The sequence below is a fragment of the Neopelma chrysocephalum genome, unplaced genomic scaffold (assembly GCF_003984885.1).
Source record: "Neopelma chrysocephalum unplaced genomic scaffold, ASM398488v2 Primary Assembly neopelma1_94, whole genome shotgun sequence".
NCBI classification, from domain to species: Eukaryota; Metazoa; Chordata; class Aves; order Passeriformes; family Pipridae; genus Neopelma; species Neopelma chrysocephalum.
Window position 1 is genome coordinate 860,848 of NW_020897756.1, and position 22,242 is coordinate 883,089.

At 54.8% G+C, this 22,242-nt stretch overlaps 2 protein-coding genes across 4 annotated transcripts; both read left to right on the forward strand.

The window, feature by feature from the left end:
• Positions 1–1,114: 1,114 nt before the first annotated feature.
• CCN5 (cellular communication network factor 5) lies at positions 1,115–7,385 on the forward strand. Of its 3 annotated transcripts, none has more exons than XR_003535960.1 (5): positions 1,115–1,283; positions 3,565–3,781; positions 4,377–5,009; positions 5,490–6,004; positions 6,174–7,385. XR_003535960.1 is itself a non-coding variant. In XM_027693973.1 (5 exons), exons 1-5 carry the CDS (start codon positions 1,224–1,226, stop codon positions 5,511–5,513), a joined length of 747 nt encoding a protein of 248 aa, XP_027549774.1. In that variant the 5' UTR covers positions 1,115–1,223; the 3' UTR covers positions 5,514–5,621. The 3 variants fall into 3 exon arrangements, 2 of the variants coding, with proteins under 2 accessions (XP_027549774.1, XP_027549773.1); XM_027693973.1 differs by lacking the exon at positions 6,174–7,385 and having other exon boundaries at positions 4,377–4,628; positions 4,816–5,009; positions 5,490–5,621; XM_027693972.1 differs by having other exon boundaries at positions 5,490–7,385.
• A 3,426-nt stretch (positions 7,386–10,811) lies between these two features.
• LOC113972587 (P2Y purinoceptor 1-like) lies at positions 10,812–11,858 on the forward strand. The gene has a single exon (XM_027693849.1). It carries the CDS (start codon positions 10,812–10,814, stop codon positions 11,856–11,858), a length of 1,047 nt encoding a protein of 348 aa, XP_027549650.1.
• Positions 11,859–22,242: the final 10,384 nt, after the last annotated feature.

Genomic DNA, 22,242 nt, shown 5'->3' on the forward strand with positions numbered 1-22,242 from the left:
GGCTTCCAGGGTCTGGCAAGTGCAGAGCCGAGGTCGGGATTGCTGCTCAGGTGACTGAGAACCTGTTTCACAAAAGCAACAGGAAGGGAAAAGAGGCGGGTGCAGGAGAGGAGCCAGGGAGAGCTGCAGGGCATCCTTACACTCAGGCCTTTCCTCTGAGCTTTGAGCTCACAAAGTCCCCTCTTATATCTCCTGATAAGATCTGGGGAACAGAAACATGGAGAAGGGGCTCTGATTCCTGGAGGTCTTGAAATGCTTAGGTTTTTCTTTCCCAAGAGCCAGCCTCATGTCCCCAGACACAGCAGCCAAGAGGAAAACTTGCCCAGGGCAGACTGAGAAAGCATTGGGAGACAACAACTGAGCACCTACTTCTTTTCCCCAAACTTGGACTTTTAATTCTCACAACTACTTAAGATGATCATAATAATTCAGAGGCTCAATTTGGATTTACAAGGCTTGTAATCAGCAGAGCCAGACTGCAGCTTTCCCTGCATCACATACCCTGGACAATGCAACACAAGGTACATCCAACCCTCCCACCCAGCAGCCTTCCCAGGTGGCTGCAGCCCCACTGAGGACAGGGATGATGTGGCAGCACATCACAACCACCACAGCAAATCCCTTTCCAGCTCTTTTCGTCATCTCACCCCTCTCCCACAGCCTGCCATGCACTGAGTTCAGCACAAAATATAGGGGTGGGTGCCCTGCTCCTGCATGGCCGTGGCATTGTCTGAGGGCAGCACAGGGACAGCCCTGTCAATCCCTCCAAATCCCAGGAGGAAGATTCTGGCTCTGCTTGGGCAGACCTTGATCAGTATTAGGACGAGGCATAAATCTTCCCTCCCAGTCATGGCCAGCAGCAGTAGATGGATCACCCCACCAGCCTGGTTCCCCAGCCCCTCTCCCCTGCTCCCCAGGGACAGCACAGTGTGCCTTCCCTTCGCTCACTGTCTCGGTGGAAGCACATTCTCACCTTGAGGAGAGTGGAAATGGCAGCTGGAATGTGGGCTGGAAAGAAAAAGAAAGGGAAAAAAAAAAAAAAAAGAAAATCTTGAGGCTTGTCCAAACCTATTCATGTTTATATTGGAGCCTGTGAGTGACATCAGAGCAGGGAGAGTATAAACACCAGCAGGACCTACTCCGGGCTTTAAAACCTGCGAACACACCGCTGCCTCCAAACTGCCTGGGGGGTGATGTGCTGAAGTGGCAGAGGGGAGAGCAGCATGAGGCTCCAGCTGGAGAAGCAGCTCCTCTTCCTCTCCCTCCTCTGCATCCTCTCCAAGGTAAGGGAGACGGGGCACTGGGGCAGCTTTAGCCTTACCCGTGGAGCACCCGGGTCTCGCAGGGAGGACTGGGGTGTCACCACGAGCCCGCTGGCTAATGCTGGCCAGGCTGTGTGGATGCAGTCCCACGGGGGCACAGCTCTGCTTGGGAGAGAGATTTGAGATTCAGCAGCAGGGTGTGAACGTTCATGGGCCAAAGGCTCCGCTGTGTGAGTCCCTGGAGCACACAGGAATGACAGCAATGTGCTGTTTGCTCGCTGTCCCTGCCGCTCTCTGGGCTGTGCTATGTACAGTCAGCGAGCAGCAGCTCGGCAGTAGTGGCTCCTGCAGGCTCCTCCATCCCCGCCCAGGCTCCCGAGGCAGGGGCCAAGCAGCCCTGGCATTACTCAGCTTTCCCTGCTTCTCAGGACGCTCACGCCAAGCCAATGCCTCTGACAGAATTTGGGTTGTTGTAGTGGGTTTATTATTTTTTTTTTCCTCTTGGACTCTGTGTGAAAATATTTGCCTGTGCAGAGAACAGGAATGTTGAAAAGTTCGGGGCATCTCAGCTCCAAGTTAATCAGAGCTGCTGCTTGAATCCCCACGCAGACCTTCTGCGAGCAGGGATGTCGTGGCAACGTTGTGCCTATTTGACTCCTTTCCCAGAAAGTTCAGATCTCTGATAGGAGCCACATTGTCATCTAAAGACAAGTAAATTACAAGGAGCAGAGGGAAATGCATTAATGGCTTGGCTAATCTTTCTAAAACATCGATTTGTAATAGCAACCTCCTGAAAGATGAAAAATGCCTTTGGCTGCCTGGGTAAGCTGTGACAGAGAAATTATTCTGGCCCCAGGTGCTTGTGAGAATCACTAAAGGCCCTCGTGCTGCCAGCCCAAACCTGGCCACCACAGATATTCCCTTGGTCCCTGCCACAAGTCTCTCTCTGGTTTCTGCCACATTAATAATGCTGCTCATTGACAGAACTAGAACAAGACCCAGCCCATTTTGGATATCTTTAATCTCCGCTTGCTGGCACTGACACTTCTACAGCCCCATAAAAAACATCTGAACGGCTGCAAATGGGAAACAGCACACCAGTACCTACCTTCTCTGTCTGACTGGTCATGTCAGACCTGATGTCACTGGGAGAAACTGAAAAAGAAAGGAAAATGGTATCTAAAACCCACAGGGTGTTGCTGAACCCATCGCGCTCTCAGCAGACACACCTGGACCAGCGCAGGGGTGAATGGTTTGGTTGCATGTTTGCTGCTGCACTGCATGTGCTGGCCCTGCACCCAGCAGCACGTGCATGGTGCCGAGCAGCAGGGCTGCTGGGGGGGCTTGGAGCTGCCAGAGGGCTCACAGGCACTGCCAGGCCAGGACTGGCAAGGAATTCACTTCCAAACTGCAGAGCCAGCTCTCCCGGCTGCAAGCTCAGTATGCAACAGCTCTGCCAGATATGACAGGTTGGGAGCACAGGTGCTGCCTGCAAAAGCAAGGTGTGCCAGGGTGGTTGTGCAAGCAGGATGAGCCGACGGGATAAACACCCCCCTGCCCAGGTGAACTGCTGTGGGCACATCCCTGGCAGACAACTGGCTGAGCAGGCAAAGGACTGCAGTGCACAGTCCTGCCAAAGTGATTACTCAGTCTAGCCAGGAGGGAAAACAGAAACGTGCCTATCTCCAGGCTCCTCGCCCAGTGGGCCAGGCTGGGTGAGGATCCTGCAGCCAGGGACAGGCAGAGGCTGTAGCTGGACCAGGGAGGAACGCAGTGATGTCTGCCTGGCGTCAGATCCCCACTGCCAACGTGACATCCTGTTTCTCGGCATGAATGAGAGCTGTTAAAGACTGTTTGGAGTGGGGTGCTGAGCCCTCCTCATGTGCATGCAGTCCCTGCAAAGCCCTGTCTCCAGCTGGGCACACCCACTGCCTTAGGGGCAGCCATGGGGTGAGCTGCTTTCCCTCCCTCACACTGGGCTGCTTGGGGCTGCTGAGCTCATTAAACAACCACCACTGCAAGGGATCTTCACCTTTTAGCTCCATCCTCCTCCTGTGTATTCAGAGCAGTGGTACATTTAAGACCCAATCTTGCAGAGTGCTGAGCATCCTTGGTTTTCCATAGGTACCCTTCAAAGGGGACAGCAGCTTTCCAGGCTGCTTCACCATATTCCCATGGATTTGCAGAGCCTCCCTCCACTGAAAATCTGCCCTCGTGATTGAGAGGTTACCTGTCTGTCCCAGTGATTTCCCTGACAGCCCAAACCAAGCCCTATGGAATCAGCAATGGCTTTGCCCCACAGGTGTGTGCCCAGCTGTGCCGGAGACCATGCTACTGCCCCTGGGTGCCACCCCGCTGCCCCCGCGGGTCTCCCCTGGTTCTGGATGGCTGTGGCTGCTGCAAGATCTGTGCCCGGCGCCTGGGGGAGCCCTGTGACTTCCTCCACGTCTGCGACCAGAGCCAGGGCCTCGTCTGTGACTACAGCACAGCACCGGCCAGGACAGGAGGCACCTGCAACTGTGAGCACAGGGAAGCCCCTTCCCGCCGGGGATGCCCCCATACCCCAGTTCCACCCATGGCCTCAGCTGGCTGCAGGCATCCCACAGCACTTTCAGGGAAGTGGTTTAGACTAGGAAAGCAGCTTTTCTGAGGAACTTACACATAGCTTGGCCAGGGGCTGTGCTGCAGCTGCTGCCAGTTCTTGTGCTGTTTTCTGACTGAGGATTTGGGGTGGTTTGAGTGAGGATGGGCATGGGGGTCCTAGGGATGCTGCAGTCACCCAGCCAGGATTGGAGCCTGGGGGTCCTGCAAAGAAATCTCAGAGAAACTTTGTCTAGCCTGAAAACCCTGAAGGCAGGGTCAGAGCCAAAGGGCAGGGGGGTTCCCACCAGCCAGTGAGCTGTTCCTTTGAAAAAACAGAGAGATGAGAAGGGGAGGTAGGGAAGGGGAGGAGGTTTGGTGATGAACATGCTGCTGCACACCCACGTCTGCTCCACATACCCCTCAGTCACTTCTGCGTCCCCCCCACGTCAGTCCCTTCGTGCCAGCCCCACAGTTACCCCAGCAGTCCCTCTGTCACTCTGTCCCTGACGGGCTCCCCGTCTGTCACTTCAGTCGAGGATGACGAGGAGGGCTGTGAGGTGAACGGCCGGGTCTATCGAGATGGAGAAGTTTTCCAGCCCAGCTGCAAACTCCAGTGCCGCTGCCTGGACGGGGGTTTCACCTGCATCCCGCTGTGCCAGGAGGACGTGCGGCTGCCCACCCCGGACTGCCCCTTCCCACGGCGTGTGGAGATCCCAGGGAAGTGCTGCCCTGAGTGGATCTGTGGAGCCCAGGACCAGCACCTCCTCCGGGATGCCAGGGCAGGTAAGATGCAGGGCACCTCCAGGGAGGGGATGCCCGGGCAGGTCTCTGGGGATGGCCCCTTCACCCCAGGCTCTGAAACATCACCTCACACTCCTCTGCCACGCGGGGCTCTGCCCGCAGCACCGCAGGGCATCCGCACAGAGCCTGGCTCCAACCACCCTTTATCCCCTCCTCTCTTTTCTTTCAGCGCCCGGGGCAGTGTCCCCAGCGCTGCCATACCCCTGCCAGGAGTGGAGCACAGAGTGGAGCGCCTGCTCGGCCACCTGTGGCGTGGGCTTTGCCACCCGCGTCTCCAACCAGAACCGCTACTGCCGGCTGGAGACCCAGAGGCGGCTCTGCGTGGTCAGACCCTGCCCCGCCCTGCCCGCGGCATTCCCGGCGGTAAGTGAGGGTGGAGCTGGTGCCTCTGGGCAACGGGTTCGACAGACAAAGGGAAGAGCCAGCCAACACGAACCACGAGACCCCAACTTAAGTGCAGGCACCCCATCACCCCTCCTCAGCCTTGAGCTGAGAGTGTCTCAGGGACAGATCAACCACCTCCTGAAACTCAGCTTGGAAAACACCTGATGGCAGGTGCAGACCTGAATTTTGGCGTCTCTAGGTGTCTGAATCCAGGAGCACTCTGGAACCCACACAGGGGAGCCTGGCCTGCCCCTATGGCCAGAGATGTGCTTGCAGCTCCTGCCTGGCTCCCTGGGCACACCTAAGAGGTGGTTCTGCCACCCCTTTATTAGCCTGGCACAGCCCCAGTGTGAACATGGTGCAACACAGCCTTGCTGCCACATGCCCCTGCTCCCCAGACGTAGAGAACATGCCACATCCTGCTCTATCTCCCCATCATTCTTCACTATGCCTTTCCAGAGGGGAAGAGGAGGTCGTTTGTAGCTGTGCCCACCCTGGTTTCATCCCGGAGCCAACGCCTCATCCCGGCAAAGAGTCTGGCACAAACCTATGGCATTGTGGTTTTGGTGAAGATGGAGAAACTAGAGAAGTTTCCATCGAGAAACTAGAGAAGAACCGATGGACTTTGGCTGCAAAGGAGGCTGGAAATAGAGAACAAGATCCCCCTCTCACTCAGCACCTGCCTCCTCTGTGCACCCTGCTGCCCCAGGCAGGATTAGTGGGCAGCATTCCCGAGTTTCTTAGGCTGAATGAAATGGGAAATGGGGAAACCCTGCCCCAAGCATGAACCCACCAAAGAAGCCAGGAATTGGTCCTTTCCTGGATCAGTGGAGCTTCTGGAGAGGTGATGCTGCTCCTCCACCCCATCACACAGCTCTGCTCTGCGGGGACTGCAAGAGAAGCCATCTCCAGCACCTGGAAGCCCAAATCTCTGGAGGGAACTCTCATGCTCTGGCCCCCCAGGGAGGGAGCAGGTACATCAGGCTGCACCCACAAGTCACTGCCGTGCCAGGCTGAGCTGCTCCACCGCGCGGGAGCTCAGCCAGCCCACGATACCCGCCCCGCGAACAGCGGCTCCTCCCGGGGCACGGGCAGGGTCCTCCTGTTGGCAGCTCTAATTCACCTTCCCTGCATCCCCTCCAGAACAAACACGAGCCTTCCCGCTCCTCCTGGCCCCCTCCTCTCCCAGGCGCTGGCGGTTTTGGCAGGGCTGCGGCGAGCGAGGAGCTCAGACGGAGACACCGTCCCGCGGCACCAGACATACCGCCTGCCATCCAAGCACATTCCCTGTGAGCCCGGGCCAAAGGAAAAGCGGGAGAAAGAGAAAACAAAATCGCAAAGATGAGTCGGAGCCGCCTCCCGACGGGCTGGAGCCGCTCCAGCGGCGCAGGAGAGCTGCCGGCGGTTCTGGCTGTGCTTTCCCTCGGCAGTAACCCTTGTGGGCGACGGAAAATGAAACCCAAATGCCCTCTAACGGCCTCGCACCAGCGTGCAGAGGGAACGTTCCACCCCGCAGGGAGAGAGGGGCAGCTGCAAGGAGCAGTGGTGCAGGTGACATGTCCAGGTGAGACACGGACTTTTTAGACGTGTATTTCTGGAACTAAAAATAAAGGTGTGCTGATCAAGGTGTGGAGCTTGTCTGGGTGAGCCCAGCCCTGCTGCTCGTGGCCAGCTGGAAAGTGGCACAGGATGGGGCAGCCTGGAAGCACCTCAATTCAGGCTGCTTAGAGTGAGAAAAGAAAAAGGAAAAAACATTGTGAATCAAACACTGAACACATTATTAGAGTATATCATATCCTGGATTCAGTCATGACCCTTTGCTTTTTACCCAGCCATCAGCTCCATCAGCTCCATCAGCTCTGCCGTCGGGAGCAGCCCTGCCCACAGCCCTGCCCAGGTCTCCGGGCAGTGTTGGGATGTGCAGGACAGCACTGGCTGCCCTGCTGCTGGGTCTGCAGCCCCAGGCACAGCCCAGGCCATGCCTCTCCTCAGCCTCCTACAAATCAGTGCCCAAACCCCCCCGTGACTCATTCCCCCCTCCTGCCAGGTCCTCCTCTGCTCCCCCCAGACTGGGATTTCCCCAGCATCGTGCCACCAGTGCCACCAGCTCCTCCCGACCCAGGGCAGATACTGCGGCAGATTTGGAGGTGCAGGGGCAAAAGGCTGAAGGGCAGAGGGAGCTCTCCTCTCCAGCCCAGGGAAAAGCTTCCTCACTAGCAGCAGGAAAGGCAGCAGGGCCAAGGCAGCTGCTCACCCACTCCCCTGGGCTCTGCAAGGGCTGAAAATAAAACTGAAGTCAAGGATGCCTTTCAGTCACTTCTTAGGGGGTGAGGGGGGAAAGAAACAAGAAGTAACCTCACTGCTTGTGCAATAAAATGTTGCTTACAAAGAGAATTATTTACTGTGATCATCTGGTGCTCGGCCTGAATCCAAATAATTAATTCTGTTTGATACAGGGGATATGGTGAACCTCCATCAGGCAGCAAATCGCAGAGCAAACAGCTTTGGTTGGCTTTTTTAGTTCTGTGATGGCTCTGCCAAAAAAATGATGACACAAGGCTCATGTAGACTTTAAAACTACCATGTTCCTCGATTGACATGGATAAAACACGTTGTGTGTACTGAAAATCCAGTTTTTAAGCCAGTTCTTGTTTGAGCTTGTTGGGACTCGGCCACCAAGGCTGGGTGAGCTGTTGGCAGGGAGGGCTGCCAGGGCTGTAACCCCCTCCCAGATCCTGCCCAGCCACCTCTGGGTGATGGTCAAAATCAAAAGGTCATTTTTTAAGAAGCAACCTGTAATTCTCATCTGAAACAAATGACTCAGTGCACCTCTGCTATAATTTTCTCCTTTATTTTTCCTTGCAGAATATCACTTCTCCCCGATTCACTAAGCAGAAAACATCTAAATAATGAATTAACGATTCCAAATAAATCAGAGTTATTTTTCCCTAAGAACACAGGGAAAGCAACTCTTGCAATCTGATTGCCAGTCTCACAATATTTGCCATTCCCTCTAAAGCCCTGCTACCCTGGAAACACAGCTATTTGAGGCTCACGTTTATGACAGTCTCTGACGCAGGGTCCTGTCGTTGCCTGCTCGGGTGGGGGATCCACAGGTGATTTTGGTAACCTGCAAAGATAAAAATCCCAAAATCAGAAGAAAATTCACCCTTATCCTTAAGGCCTAAGGGCACATCTGCACACAGACACAGCACAGATTTGCCAACCACACTTCCGAGCCAGTGGTGAGCAGCAGATCACGGCTCATTTAGGCACAAGCACACGCAGCAGCTGAAGGGAAACTGTGCTACCAACATGAGCAAACAACGTGCATCAGAATTTCTTTTCCAAGTCATTCTCATGAGTGATGATTTTTAAATGCATGGAGAAGGCTGAGAAAGGGCTGGATGAGCCCCTCATTAAAGCAAAACATTTTCAGAAACTGAGCACAAGAGTGCAGCGCTCAATTAAAAAAACTAGGCCTTTTCTCAATTTTCCTGGGAGCCCATCACTCAGGTTATCTGTTTGCAGGAGCTGTCTGGGCCCTGAATTTTCACCCTGACAGCAGCAACACTGTCACATGCCAGAGCCAGGGGCAGGAGGGGAGTATCCTGATGTGGGATGCTTGGGCAGAGCTGGAAGTAGCACCTGCATTGCGAGTGAAACCACAGGCCAAGTGAACACCTAAACAGCACAGGAAGTAGGCAAGAGAGAAGAGCCATGTCACTGTGCACGTGCCCCCAACAGGAGGGCACAGGAGATGTGGAGGGCATGGGACCACAGCCAGACATGGGCAGTGCCCCCATGCTCTGCCCTGCTCCTCTCTTCCCACAGCAGCAGCCACCCAGCTCCAAGCCTTCATTGTGGGGACAGGGCAGGTTTTGCCTTCACTGCTGAGAGCAGCTCACCACCCTTCCCATGATCTCAGCAGTCCTCCCAGCCAGCTGCTGTCTCTGCCTCAGGTTCCCCAATGGTCGATGCTCTGAGACAAAGGGAACCACTCCCAGTCTGTTCCTCTCCTCGTGCTGCCCTTCCACGCTTCCATAAAGCTGCCCTACAAGTGCCACCCCAGGCTGCAGGAGCAGCTGAAGTGCACTGAGGTGAAGGGGGCGGGAGCTGGGCAGGTTGGAGAACTGCTTCCCTGGGGATGCACCCCCATGGACCCTCTTCTCTGCTGCTGCCACTCCAGGAGCACAGACCCACCAGAGGCTCTGCAAACCTCAGACAAGTTGTATCCTCACCCATGGAAACAGCTTCTGTAATCTGCCACTCCATCATGCCTGTAGTGCTGAGATTTTATTACAAAGGCAGGAAATAACAGACAGCATTTCCCATCACTTATCTGCTCCAGCAAGCACTTTTTTGAAGTCGACAAATACACTGATACTCCCAAAAAGCAGCTACCACCCCCCCATCTGTGTCTTGGGCTTCCCCACCCTGTCCCTGAACTCCGGTGTCCAAGGATGGTGCACTGGAGATGTTCGGCTGCTCCCAAGGAGGGACAGACAGCCAGGATGGCTCGGCAGGACCCATCCTCCTCCTCCCACTGGCAGTGGAGCTATCAGCCTCCTCCCACCCCCTGCTTTGATCCAGCTCCCGGAAAGCAGGTGGACGTCGCCCTTCCTGGGCCCGGCCCTTCTCACCTGAAGTTGTTTTCCCAAGGTTGTTTTTGTATGGCTTGCCAGGGTAAACCCTGCTGATTATTGCCCTCTCGATTCCCATGCTTGGAGATAAAGTTATTTCTGGCCCTGTTTATGCAGCAGCTGCTCAGCAGTGCAGTTGAGGCTGCCTTTCCTTGGGGTCTGCTTTGGGGTCGCTGGTTTTAGCTCTTACCCCAATTTCACAGTATCTGGGTGTCTTCTGTGTGACGTCCCCTGCGACAGGGAAGGCAGGAGAGGAAGGTCACAGCCCATCTTGCATGTCCTCCCCGTGTGGGTCTAAACCACTCGAAGGAGGCGGGGGAAAAAGGGGGTTTGTATTTGGGGAGGGATATAGAAATAGGCAGCAGGACCAGCTGTAGTGCAGAGACGGCTCTTCAGCAGGGATGGGGCTCACTGCTGCCTATGCTGGGGGCCGGCAGCCTGCCACACCTCTGCCTGCTGGCACTGCCAGTGCCACCGCCTCTGCCCGAGTGGGAATGGCAGCATGAGCCCCGTGGAATGCTGCCAGTCTCTGCCTTAACCCTGCAGCTGGTATTTCTGAGCGTTGGGGCCAGGAGAAAGGCTGCCAGGAATGAAGTGAGGGCAGCTCATGGGGGGCAGGCTTCCAGCCCCCCGGTCTGCAAAACTGGGACGTTTCTCCTCACCCCAAGTGCGAGAGAACAGGAAGAGGCTGAAAGCCTTGGCCCCCCTCATCAGACATCTCCGCAGCAGAGCCCCTCTCCTGCCTCCCTGCTCCCTGTCTCCCGCTCCCTTCAGGCACACACAGCACCCAAAATAGCCAGGGGGCTGTGATGTCCCTGGCGCCCGGCTCAAAATATCTGAAGTGGGCTGGTGGGAGGTGCCGAAGGAGTGGCGGAAGCCACAAGCCACCCAGGCTCTGTGCTGGGGCCGCCCTCACCACATCCTCCCCGTGCTCCGGGGAAAAGCCCAGCACCCCAAAGGCCAGTCCGGGTTCAGCAGGAGCGGGGAGGTGAGGGCAGCCGCAGCCTGTGCCAGAGCACACGGTGCTGCCAGGGCTGGCTCTGGGCACGGCGCCGCTGGAGCCAACCCTGCCGTGGGCACCGGCTCCTCCGAGCCCTGCCACCGCCTGCCCCGCCGGGCAGGGCTGCCGCAGCTCCCCATGGCTGCTGCCACGTGGCCCGGCAATGCCAGCGGGGCTCCGTGCCCTGTGGATGCCGCCTTCGCCCAGCGCTTCCTGCCCGCCGTGTACCTGACAGTGATCCCACTGGGGCTGGCAGGGAACGGGATGGGGCTGTGGCACTTCTGCAGGGGGCACCGGCAGGGCGCCCGCCAGCCCCTCAGCCTGCTGGTGGGCAACCTGGGGCTGGCAGACCTGCTGTACGTCAGCACCCTGCCCTTCCTCGTCAGCTACTACCTGCGAGGCAGAGTGTGGCTCTTCGGGCAGGGCTGGTGCCAGACCACCCGCAGCCTCTTCCACCTCAACCTCTACGCCAGCATCGGCTTCCTCACCTGCATCAGCATCCACCGCTACCTGGGCATCGTGCACCCGCTGAAGGCACGGGGCAGGTGCCAGGGGGCCGCCTCTTCGATGTGGCTCAGCGTGGCGGTCTGGGCGTGGGTCATTGCCCAGGTAGCTCCTGATCTTGCCTTCAGCAAGACTGACGGCACGGGGACGCGGTGCCACGACACGACGGGGCACAACGAGCTGCACGTTTACTTGCCGTACACCTTGGCTGTCACCGTGACCGGGTTCATCATCCCCTTCCTCATCATCCTCGGGTGCTACTGCCACGTGGTGTTTGTGCTCTGCAGGAACGACACCATGGACCTCGAGCTCAGGAGGAGAAGCATCAGACTGGTGGTTCTCGTGATGGTTCTCTTCTCCATCTGCTTCCTCCCCTACCACATCTTCAGGAACCTCAATCTGTTGTCTCGTGTCTGGCAGCTGCAAGGGTTCTGCACACAGGCTTCAAAGAACATCTACGTTTCCTACCAGGTAACCCGGGGCCTGGCCAGCCTCAACAGTGCCCTCAACCCCCTGCTCTACGTGATCACGGGCAAAGACTGCATGTCACGGATAAGGAGCATCCGACAAAGAGCCAGACAGCAGCTGGGGATCACCTTCACCAGGAACACCTCTTGCCAGGCAGATCAGAGGAAGGGGGGCACAATCCTTTGTAAGGAGGAGGCTTCTGATGCGCTCTGAGGTACCCAATGCCACCCCCCTACACAAAGGATGCACCACTTCAGCTTGTGCTTGGCCCCTTCCTGGGAGCAGCCCCCACACTGACGCCTCTTTTGCAGAGGCAGTGACTGCAGTATCATGGGCTCCCATCTCACACAAGGGATGGACAGGACTGTCGGCATTGGAGAGCAAACTGAGACCAGGTTTTAAGAGCAAAGCTACTCAACCCGACCATTTTGCCTACAGTACACCTGGAGATGGAAAGAGATGAACATCACGTTTGCTCCAGTCTGGAAATATTTCTCTCCAGCATCCAATGCAGCAGTCTAAGCTGGTTAAATCCCCCTCCTTCCTGGACACTCACCAAGCTCCTCGATGAGTGAGGGATGGGGGGGGGGGAAATGATGCCTTGTCCCCCTGCTGCAGCCCCTCTCCCCCACTGGATGTGTTTGAGAAAGGATTCCCTCCCTCTTTCGCCTGAGGAGAGGACACTACATCGCAGGGCAGCTGAGAGCGTGGTTTTTTGCAGGGGGGAGGTGCTTTAGAAATGGAAATATCCATTAAAAAGTCAGGTTTTAAATACATGACTAAGCTGTGCCAGTTCCTGGGCTAATTGTTCCTGGGTGACTGAGCTGCTTCAGGATCTGTGGGATCCTCTACTGCCCACCTCCTTTGCAGAAGTAAAAGGATTTTTAGCATTAGTCACTCTCTTTTGGAAGAGCTTATAGCAGACACCAACAAACAGGCATTTTAAAGTTTTTGGAGGCTGTTGGTTGGGATTTTATTTTGGAAGGCAAACGACTGCGATGGCTTGAACCGCTGCTTACAGCAGGCAAATCCCAGGAGGGTTTGCAAACCTTCGGGTGGGTGCTTGCATCTTGCATCCAGCCTTGCGAGGGGATGAGGTTTGTCCCGTAAAAACGAGACGTGCAGAAACAGAGAAGCAGCGCTGCAGGATTCGGTGGCGAGGGCAGTCGCTCTGTCATCAGGTGGGGCTGGGGGAATCTCTGCCTCGGGGCGGGGAGTGTTTTTCATTCCGGGCGTTTACCCACCACGAACAGCTCAAACGTTTCGGTTCCCTCAGAGAAACAAAGTGATTTGCGACAACAGCCCTTGCGGCTCGGCTGAAGGAAGTGGTTTGCGAGTTTAAATCAGCTCGTTCTGAGAAGGTGCTGACCTGCAGAGGGTGGCCCCTTCCTGGGAGCAGTCCCCACACACTGACACCCGATTTGCCCTTTGACATTTCTGTCTGTCGGTGCCTCGCACAGACCCACCTTCGCCGCGGCGTGCGGGGAGCGCGGCCGGATTTCAGCAGTTTATATGTCTAAAGTGCAAATAAACACCTCCTGCTTTCAGCTATGAGTTGTCTGGCTTCTTTTAAAGCTTTATGGGAATTAGGGAACCGGGGGGGCGGGGGGCTGGAGCAGGGACCTGCCTGTTCGGGGAGCGATGATGAGCTTCCCAGTTCTCTGCAGACAGGGAGCTGCTGGGAGACTGCAGGCAGCCAGCAGAATGATCTGGGACAGGCATCACTGAGGTCGGTGCCCGGAGTCTGCTCAGCACCACTCAGAAGTCCAGCAGAGTCCTGAAACCTCCAGCTCCCACTTTCTCCAGATGAAACCCAAAGACAAAGCTTGAATTTGCTAATGAGATCTTCTTCTCCCAATCTCTTCTTTTTCTCAATCCTCCAGGGAGGATTGGGACATTAGGATCAGATCTGGTCCCTGCTCCTTGCACATGCTCCCCAGATTTGGGCTTCTCCAGAGCTCTGAACTCTTCTCCTCCTTTGCTGAAAAAATACCCACGCCTCTGAAAGCTGTCCAGCTCCTCTTCCATCTTCACACATGGATCCTATCCAAGGTGCTACAGCTCCCCACAGAACCAGCTTTGGCTCCCACAGCCCATGGGAGCTGCAGCACCCTGTCAGTGTACCCACTTTTGATTGATTGAAAAAAAGCATCACCACACCCTGGGGAGGGAGGGCTGTGTAGGAAGTGCCAGAAAACTCTGCTCTTGCCCTCAGCATCTCTGTGCCCAGATCCACCTTCTCCAGTGCCCCCTCACATCACAGTTAATGATGATTTAAAGATCTGTATCCTGAGAAGCATCTCTGAGTCCCAGGGACATTTGCAGCCATAAATCTGCTCATTTTTCTATATCTTGCATCTGTCAAATCAGCAAAAGCCAGTAGGGATCTGTGTGTTGGGCTGATGTCTCAGATATTTGGGGTTGGATTGTTTTTTTTTTAATCTCTTGCTTTGCAGTCTCCTTCATTCTCAGACAATGCTGTTTCTCCTTGTGAACTGGGTGTGGGGTAATGAGCTCCTTCCCTTCATTGGCTGTGTGCGCAATTAAGGCTCGACCATTAGCACATGAGCTTCTTCACAGCTGGTGATGGGACAACAAAGCAGCCCTCAGTCCTTCAGCCCTCCTTCCTCAAGCCCTCCTTCTTCCAGTTTTTCTTCCTCCAGTCCTTCTTCCCACCCTCGCTGCCAGGGAGGCTCCTTCCCTCGCAAAGAGCAGCTGCTGCTCTCTGTGGGACATTCAGGGGACCTGCTCAAAATGTGTGGGCACTGCTGACCTCCCAAAACCTCCCCAGGGCTCTTTATCCCCTGGGACCAGAGGGCTGGAATTGTCCCTGGAGCAACCAGCTCCCAGTCTGTCCCGGTCCCCACTTATGGCATGGGAAGGGGAGGACACAGCACATATTAGGGAGTGGGTAAAGGGACAGGGAAGGTGGGGAGCTGTCTTAATCCCCCTTCCCCTTCTCCCAGCAGCTCTGCCAGCCATTGGAAGGGCCACACACAAGCATTTGCTGCTGGCAGGAGGGGCCCAGTGCCACTGGAGTTGCTGTGCCATGGTTACATCCTGAACCATCACCGCTTTTGGGCTCCTGGCTTATGATGAGCTGAACGTCCTTCTTCCCCTCCCTTGGCTATGTGTTGTCAGGTTTGAAGGTGCCTAAAAACAGATGAGAGGATTGTTTTGCTGTCTGCTTTTCCCACAGCCTCTCTGCCACAGCACTGTGGAGCAATGATCTTATCTGCAACAGGAAACCGAAAGCAGATTTTTAACTCCTTTACGCAGATTAGACCCAACCAATAACTCAAATATGGTGGGAATTCTCCTGCTGACATTAATGGAATCAGGATCAAGCATGGAAATTTGGCAGCATTTCTTGCTTCATTAAATAAACCCCTCTTGGTTGAGGATTTATTGCAAACACAGTCAAGACTTGTTATGTTACAGAGAACTTTTGAGCTGACAACCCAGGGAAGCCAGTCAGGCAGAAATAACAGGCACACGTACAGATGCACAGATGTACAACTACTTTTTTCCTCCAAAATGCAGAACTATTTTTCTTGGCATGCAAAACACTCTACAAGAAGAAAATATCACCATCAGCAGCAGTTAAATGCATGGAACTCAACTCTTATTAATTCTTTGTTTCGTTTTGCACAGGTTGGCTAAAACCTGGCTCTGACCAAGCTCCCCCACTCAGTTCAGGGGTGTTGGTATGGCCAGTGAAGCCCTGAGTGCCAAACAAGTGTGGGTTGGCTGCCCTGTGCTGAGAACAGGGGCTTATACCTTTGTGCCAGAGATTTCCACAGCCAGGGAGAGCAGGAGCTGCTGCAGACAAGGGCTGGGGGTGCCGGGGACTTTGCTGTGGAACTGAGATGGTGCACAGGGTCCCTGTTGGGCAAACAGGGCATTGCCATAATGTGAGAACCCCCAGGCACAGGCGAGGTGTGAAGCTGAAGGAGAAGCAGCGTGAGCAGGAGGCTCCCACAGGATTCAGCTCCCCGTTACTCCGGGCAGTGGGACTTTGTGGAACACCTCTTATGGCATGGTGGGAGGCTGCAGTGTGCACACAAAAAGGGATGAGTCACTCAGGTCACTAATGAAAGGTCACAGCATCCTCAGATTCAGTGAGAAGTATTTATTTCTTCAGCAAAACAATTTCATTGCTAAACTACCTTTGTGTGCAGCAATAACAGGCCTGACAGGTTATGTTATTTACCGAGGATATCGATCAGACTGGGAAGGAATAGTAGATGCAATTACTCAAGGTGGCCTGGGAAAAACTAGTAAATATACCAAGGACTGGGTGCTGTTGGTGAAGATTTTAATAAAAATGAAAAGTGAGAGTCTTTGTCTACACTATGCAGAGTGTTTTGGCATCCAGGAGACCAACAGCTTGTGGAGAAGAGCAAATCACAGAAACAGAGCAACGCTTAGCGTGACTGTGTGAAGCCATCAGTCTGATACCACTCCTGCAGTGCGTGCAGTTATAAATAGGTGATGCCGTGCCGCGCGGGACCCGCGGAGCGGGCGGGCTGAGCGAGGGATGCGCTGCCAGCTCCCGGCAGCGGCTGCGCCGCTCCCGCCGGAACGCGCATTGGTATGAGCGCTGCACAGCGACTGCGGCTGCACCCCGCGGGCAGGGCCTCGGCCGGCAGGACGTGCTGAGCCCAGCCTTAAAGGAGTTGTGCCGGTTTTCACGCCATCCCTTTAAATACCCCTCGGCAGCAAGCCCTCCCTGCCCCCTGCCATCGGTGCTGGTCGCTGCTGAGGCAGGTGCCGGCAGAGGAGCGGGGCAGTGAGAAACCCCCGGGAGCTGCCCTGTGCCTGCGCTGCCTCCCCAGCATCCTGGGAGGAGACTGTCGTTTGAATTTCGCCCAACACCTCCGCTCTGCCACGAACAGGAGACACTCAGGTCCGATCCATGGCTCCCTGAGGAGCCCTTCGTGCCAAGGCACAGCGCAGCCAGCATGAAATTATTCTGCTTGTTTGGGCTCATGGGCAAAAAGTTTACCCCAAGGAGCATCAGAGAGCTCCCAGGCTTCCCAGGGGCACCACAGCTTCTCCTCAGAGAGGCTGCCTCCATGCTGTGCAGAGGACACCCAAGGACAGGAGGCAGATTAACTCTGTCCTGGCTGCCTTTGCTCTGATGAGGAGGTGCTGCTCAGCAGGGCTGGGGATAACCACACAACCACACACCACAGCTCCCAGTGTGCTCTTGCCAGCAAAGCCCACCCTGCAGCACCACCATCTCCAGTCCAGGCACAGCAGTGAGGAGGTGTCCTGGCAATGGGAAGGTGCTGCCATAGAGGAAAGCTCAGTGGCAGGTTCACTGGTGGTGATGCCAAGAGCCAGATACTCTCACTGAATTAAGTGTTACTTGGTTTTGGAGGCAAAAATATCCCTTTAAAAAAGTGTGCAGTGGTGGGAAGGCCACACAGTGCCATGCTGAGAGTCCAGGGGAGATGGGGATGCAGGGCTCCCACGGGATGCTGCTCATCCAGGAGCCTGGGGCTGCCCAAGAACCCCACGGGTCTGCAATACCCATCACGGGATGCTGCAGCTTCCCCAGGGCAGTTCCATAACTCCCCATCCCAAAATTTACTGCCAGCAGCTCTGGTCAGCCCCAGTGGGAGTAAACCCAGCAGCACAGAAGGCAGGAGGAGGGTTTATTTTCCTTTCCAGTGTCACTTGGGTGAGGAGCAGAGGGTGTCTCATGGATAAACCTGCAGACTCAGCCTGGGAGTGAGGGACACATCATATCCCAAAGCCACAGCATAGGATGAGCGCTGGGCTTGCAGTCACATCAGCACCTCCAAATCCCAGGCTGGGGGAAGCTCACAGCTCTCATCTGCCTCCATGAAGGGGACTGTTGGCATGCAGTTCCCAGGCTTGAACCCCCAGACTCACGCCTTGAATCTTTGCCTGGCCTGAGTGGAGGTGTCTTGGGGGTACCTGGATGAGCATCACCGCCTGTCACTACTCAGCTCCCACCCCAAGAGACTCTCAAAGGACCTAAAAGTCAACTAAATATTTCAGAACCCAGAGAAGTCTTTGATTTATTTTTCCATTTAGCTCAGGTGGCTTGCCTGCCTCCAGAAAAGCCTACTGTTAATTAGATTCCCTCTAACTGATTCATGGCAGATCTGCCTCCCAATGCCTGGAACAGCTGTGATTCCTGTGCTGCTGTTTGCTGTAACCCCAGGGACACCACACAGCCCCTGAGCGTGGCTGGGAGGAAAGGGCCAGGGCTGGAGCAGGGGACAAGCAGCTGGGCCGGGCATACACAGGGACATTTTTGCATTTGCAGTTCAGAGAGGATGCGTCTCATCTCCCCAGTTAGTCCTTCCAGAGAAAAGCCTGGAGAGAAGCAACTGGAAACCCTCTGCATATAAACAAGACTTAGTAAAATCTGCGGTTTTAAGGTGGAGGAAGAAATAAGTCCCCAATGCAGTGCTTACACTGCAGGAGAAGACAAATATTTTCGTTTCATTCTGTTCATTCCCCACTGGGAACCTGCTGTGCTCTCAGGCATGGGCAGCTGGGAACATTTCACAGGGCATTTACAGCTCTATCAGCTGGGAAATCGCTTGTGGCCCCAAAGCCAGAGCCGTTCTGGCCAGTGGAGTCAGGCACCAGCCGTGGAGCATCTCTAGCAGGGGAAGAAAAATGCATCTTGGAGGAATCAAGCCCTGCATTGAAATAAGTTGGCGCCTGGCTGGGAAGCTCAGTCAACCTCTCAGTGCTGGTTCCCTGAGCTTGAGAGGCGGAACAGGAAAGGACATCTTGAGTTTTACTAATAAATGCGTTTTCCCCAGTTGAAGTGCTGGGGCCAGTTTGTTTCCTACCGGGTTATTTTTATCACCGAGAGGAGCCATTTGCTGTAAACTGTCTGCCTGGGAAGCAGAGCCCCAGGACAGCCAGATCCCACCCAGGGCAGGGCTCAGCTCCATGGAGCGATGGGACCCACTGCCATTCCTTCCTGGATGGTGCTGCCTCCTGCCCCACCAGCCTGCAGTGCCCTGCAGTGGCACCTGGGCAAGGAGGGTGCCATGGGATGCAGGGACCTGGTTATTGCCCCCACCATGCAGGCAGATCCCCTTGGCACTGGAGCCACACACGGTGCTCCCTGGGTGCCACATGGGCTGTGATGTGCCACACAGCATTGCCAGAGCCCATCACTCCCCAGGGGTGTCCCACAGCATTGCCAGAGCCCATCACTCCCCAGGGGTGTCCCACAGCATCCCTGCAGCAGCTCAGGGCCGTGCCAGTGCCCCCAGTGCAGGACTGCCGTGGCATGGCCTGCCTGGTATGAGAGGGGCAAAGCTGTCACCGGGGAACCCTCTGACAGAGCCTCACATACTTGCAATTTGTTCCCAGACCCTTTGTCCCCCCACCCCTGACCTTCCTGGCAGTCCCACAGGCTGTGAGGCAGGGAAGTCATTTATAGCATCGTGATGTCCATGGTGGCAGCAGAGGCAGGCTCGGGATCAGGCCCTGCTCTCCCTGTGCCCAAGGATATGCCCACGTTTCTGTGGTGAGTCTGCAGTGGCAGCTTATCTCCACATTCACCTTCCCCAGAAGCAGGACCCTCCTCCAGACACGCTCCCAAAGCCTCTCTCCTTCATCACTGGGATCCAGGGTCTCCTGGCAGGGACCAGCCCACCCCAGCAGCAGCAGCAGCACCACAGAGCCTCCCACCCCCAAACCCCAATCCAAACTTGCTCACTCTGATTTAACAGGCTCTCAGCAAATATTTCCACAAATTTTTAAATACAGGCATTATTCTTTTATCTTATTATTTTATAATTAGAGCCAAGATCCTCAAACCAAATAAATGAACCAAGTAAAATGTCTGAGATCAAGAACTTGCCAAAGCAGAGCAGCACCTTTCTAGTTTGGTTGTGGTCCAGGCACTTTATGGCAGGTACTTTTTACCTGGCTGATGTTCAACTGACAGTTTTCCAAGCACATAAAAAACTTATTAGGCTGAAAATAGAGTCTGTGACCATAAACTGTCAAGAGCACTGTCAGCATTTCCAGCCCAAGTCTGCTTTGTGTGCAACCACTGGGAGATCAGGCTGCTGGGGGAGCAGGATGGAGAGGATGGGGCTGTGCAGCCCTTTGCAGGACCCATTTTGGGTAGGAAGGGTATTTGGGAAAGGCTTACTAATGAGCTGTGGGGTATCAGGAGGCAGCATGGCAAGGTATAGCATGGCTGGCACTGGGCAAGGTGGTTGAAGACAGTCATATGTGGAGCTGTGTCCACCTGCCCTGGGGTTTGAAACCAGGAGGCCACATCCATGGAGACCATGTGGAGATGATCTACATTTGCAACCAGTTTATATTCAACACTTCATTGACTCCCTTGCTGAGCTTCCAGATCACAGTGCAGAGCAAAGTGCCCGCAGCCATCTGAGCTCCAAAGACCCCGGGAGGGAGGCAGTGGGAACTCTCAGAGCAGAGAGAAAGCAGGAGGTTACTGAGCCTGCAGTAACCCTGAGCATGGCCAGAGGACACAGACAAGGCAGCTCTGGTGAGCAGGAGGATAATTTACAGGATGATTTATGGAGTCATGGGGCAGAAGTAAACACAGCTACATCCAGCCTGGACCCCATCAGGGACTCAGCTCATAGTGCTGCCTGGCTGGGGTCAGCCCAGCAGCCCCTGCAGCCTGTTGTGGTGTAAGGACACCATCTGGGCAGCTGCAGCTGGTTGTCATTCACACGTTGATACCTAATACTTTTCAGAAATTAAGTAATCCATTGCTTTAAAAATACCCCGTGGCATCGCCAGGCTATCTATGATCTCGGTATTAAATGGCATTAAACCCAGAATAGCTGATGCTTTTACTAAGGCAAACAAAAGCATCAATTTGGTGTTTAAAAATAGCCAAAAGAAGCAGAGAACACCAGGATGGTCCCCAAGCCCTCAGAGAGCTGGAGCACCTTGTGGCCAAAACCCAGGAGGGGGCTGATGCCTGATGGGACATGGGACTGACTCAGACAGACCCACATGCTGGTCCCTGGTTAGTGCCTTTCATCTGAGACTGTTAAGCAGCTTTGATTATTTCAATCCATTAGAACTAGAAAAGCTTTTCAATAAACTCCCTGCCAGCCTGGAATTAGTAGATGTGGGCCAATTAGACACATTAATTAGGCACTGGTTTAAACACAGATGAAGTTTGACTTTGTTTACCAACCTCAGAGGAAGTAGCTTCTCGAAGTTCACCTCCAAAGGACTGAAAAAAAGGCAACTTTACTCCCAGTCCCAAGCACCTCACAACAGAAACACAGCACTTCAACTTTGGTTTTATTTTCAGAGCTCCCGCTTTCCCTCTGCCTCCCCACGCAATAAAAACGAGACATTTAATCTCATAATGCAACTTCTCACTGAAAATCAATGATAAAGTACATTATCTTGCCTGCCCTGAGCCTGTGGCTCCGGCTTGACCTTCCTCGAGCGCAGCGAAGTCAGGGGGGGAAGACAAAGGTTGAACTGGAGGGTTTGGCAGTGGGAAAGTGTGAAACTTTCCTGTGCCTCAGGAGGGGCAGGACAGGATGGCCCTGCACGACAGCCATCTGGCACAGTTTGGTGTCTCTCATGCCCCGTGCTCGCTGCAGGCAGGAGAAAGCAGCGTGTGAGCAGTGAGAGGCAGAGCAGGCTGAATCCAGCCTGAATTATGAAGCCTCCAGCCCCACCCTGAGCACAGTCCTGGTTTGTTACTGGGGGATTTCTCATTAGGAGATGGATCCTGCTGCCCTTGTTCCTGCTGAGAAGCATTTATTCCACAGGGCCTTGTGACCTGCACGAGGTCAAAGCAAAGCCTGAAAGGAGAAATCAGTGACATCCCAACGTCTGTAACTCCCAGAGCAGCAGGGAAGGGCCATGCTGAAGGAAGAGCTGGGCCACAAGACACTGCAAGGTGAGGATTTCTTCTGGGCTGTGTGACAGGCACCCAGTGATGCCATTACCTTAAAAATTCCTTCCTCTGCAATGGAACCAACAAGAGCTCAATTAGCAGCCCTGGGTCCCATCTCCAAGGTAGGATGTCATTGCTGACCAGTGGAAAAAATTCCCAGCAGCAGGTGAAGTGTATCTGCTCGAGCAGGCAGCCCCCACACGTCTCTGGGTCGGGAGGTCTGACAGCATCCCAGGCCCCGTTAGCAGGGCTGCAAACACACCACAGGGAACACAAACCAGACACATTCCTTCAGCAGAGGCTGTGCCACATGATTTAGGGGGCTGTGAGCGCTGTGATGTCGAGCAGCAAACCGACAGCCTGTGCTGCTGCTGGATGGATGGATGGGGGAGGCTATTTTCTCTCCAATAACAACTTTCACTAATGGTGCTGGCATGGAGGCTCGGCAAGGAGGAGGGAAGTGGCAAGTGGCCAGGGTGAAAAAGAGTTCACAATTACAGTAGGAAAGGCCACTGTGTCCCTCGTGCTGGCCATGGAAATGCTGAGGACAGGGCTGGAAGGGGCTCTAAGAGGGCATTGAGTCATCCCCTGCCTCAGGAGAGCATCTGCTGTACCCAGAGCATTTTCAGCAGGCACCCAGACATCTGCTTATCTTATTTTTAAACTCCTCCAGTGACAGGG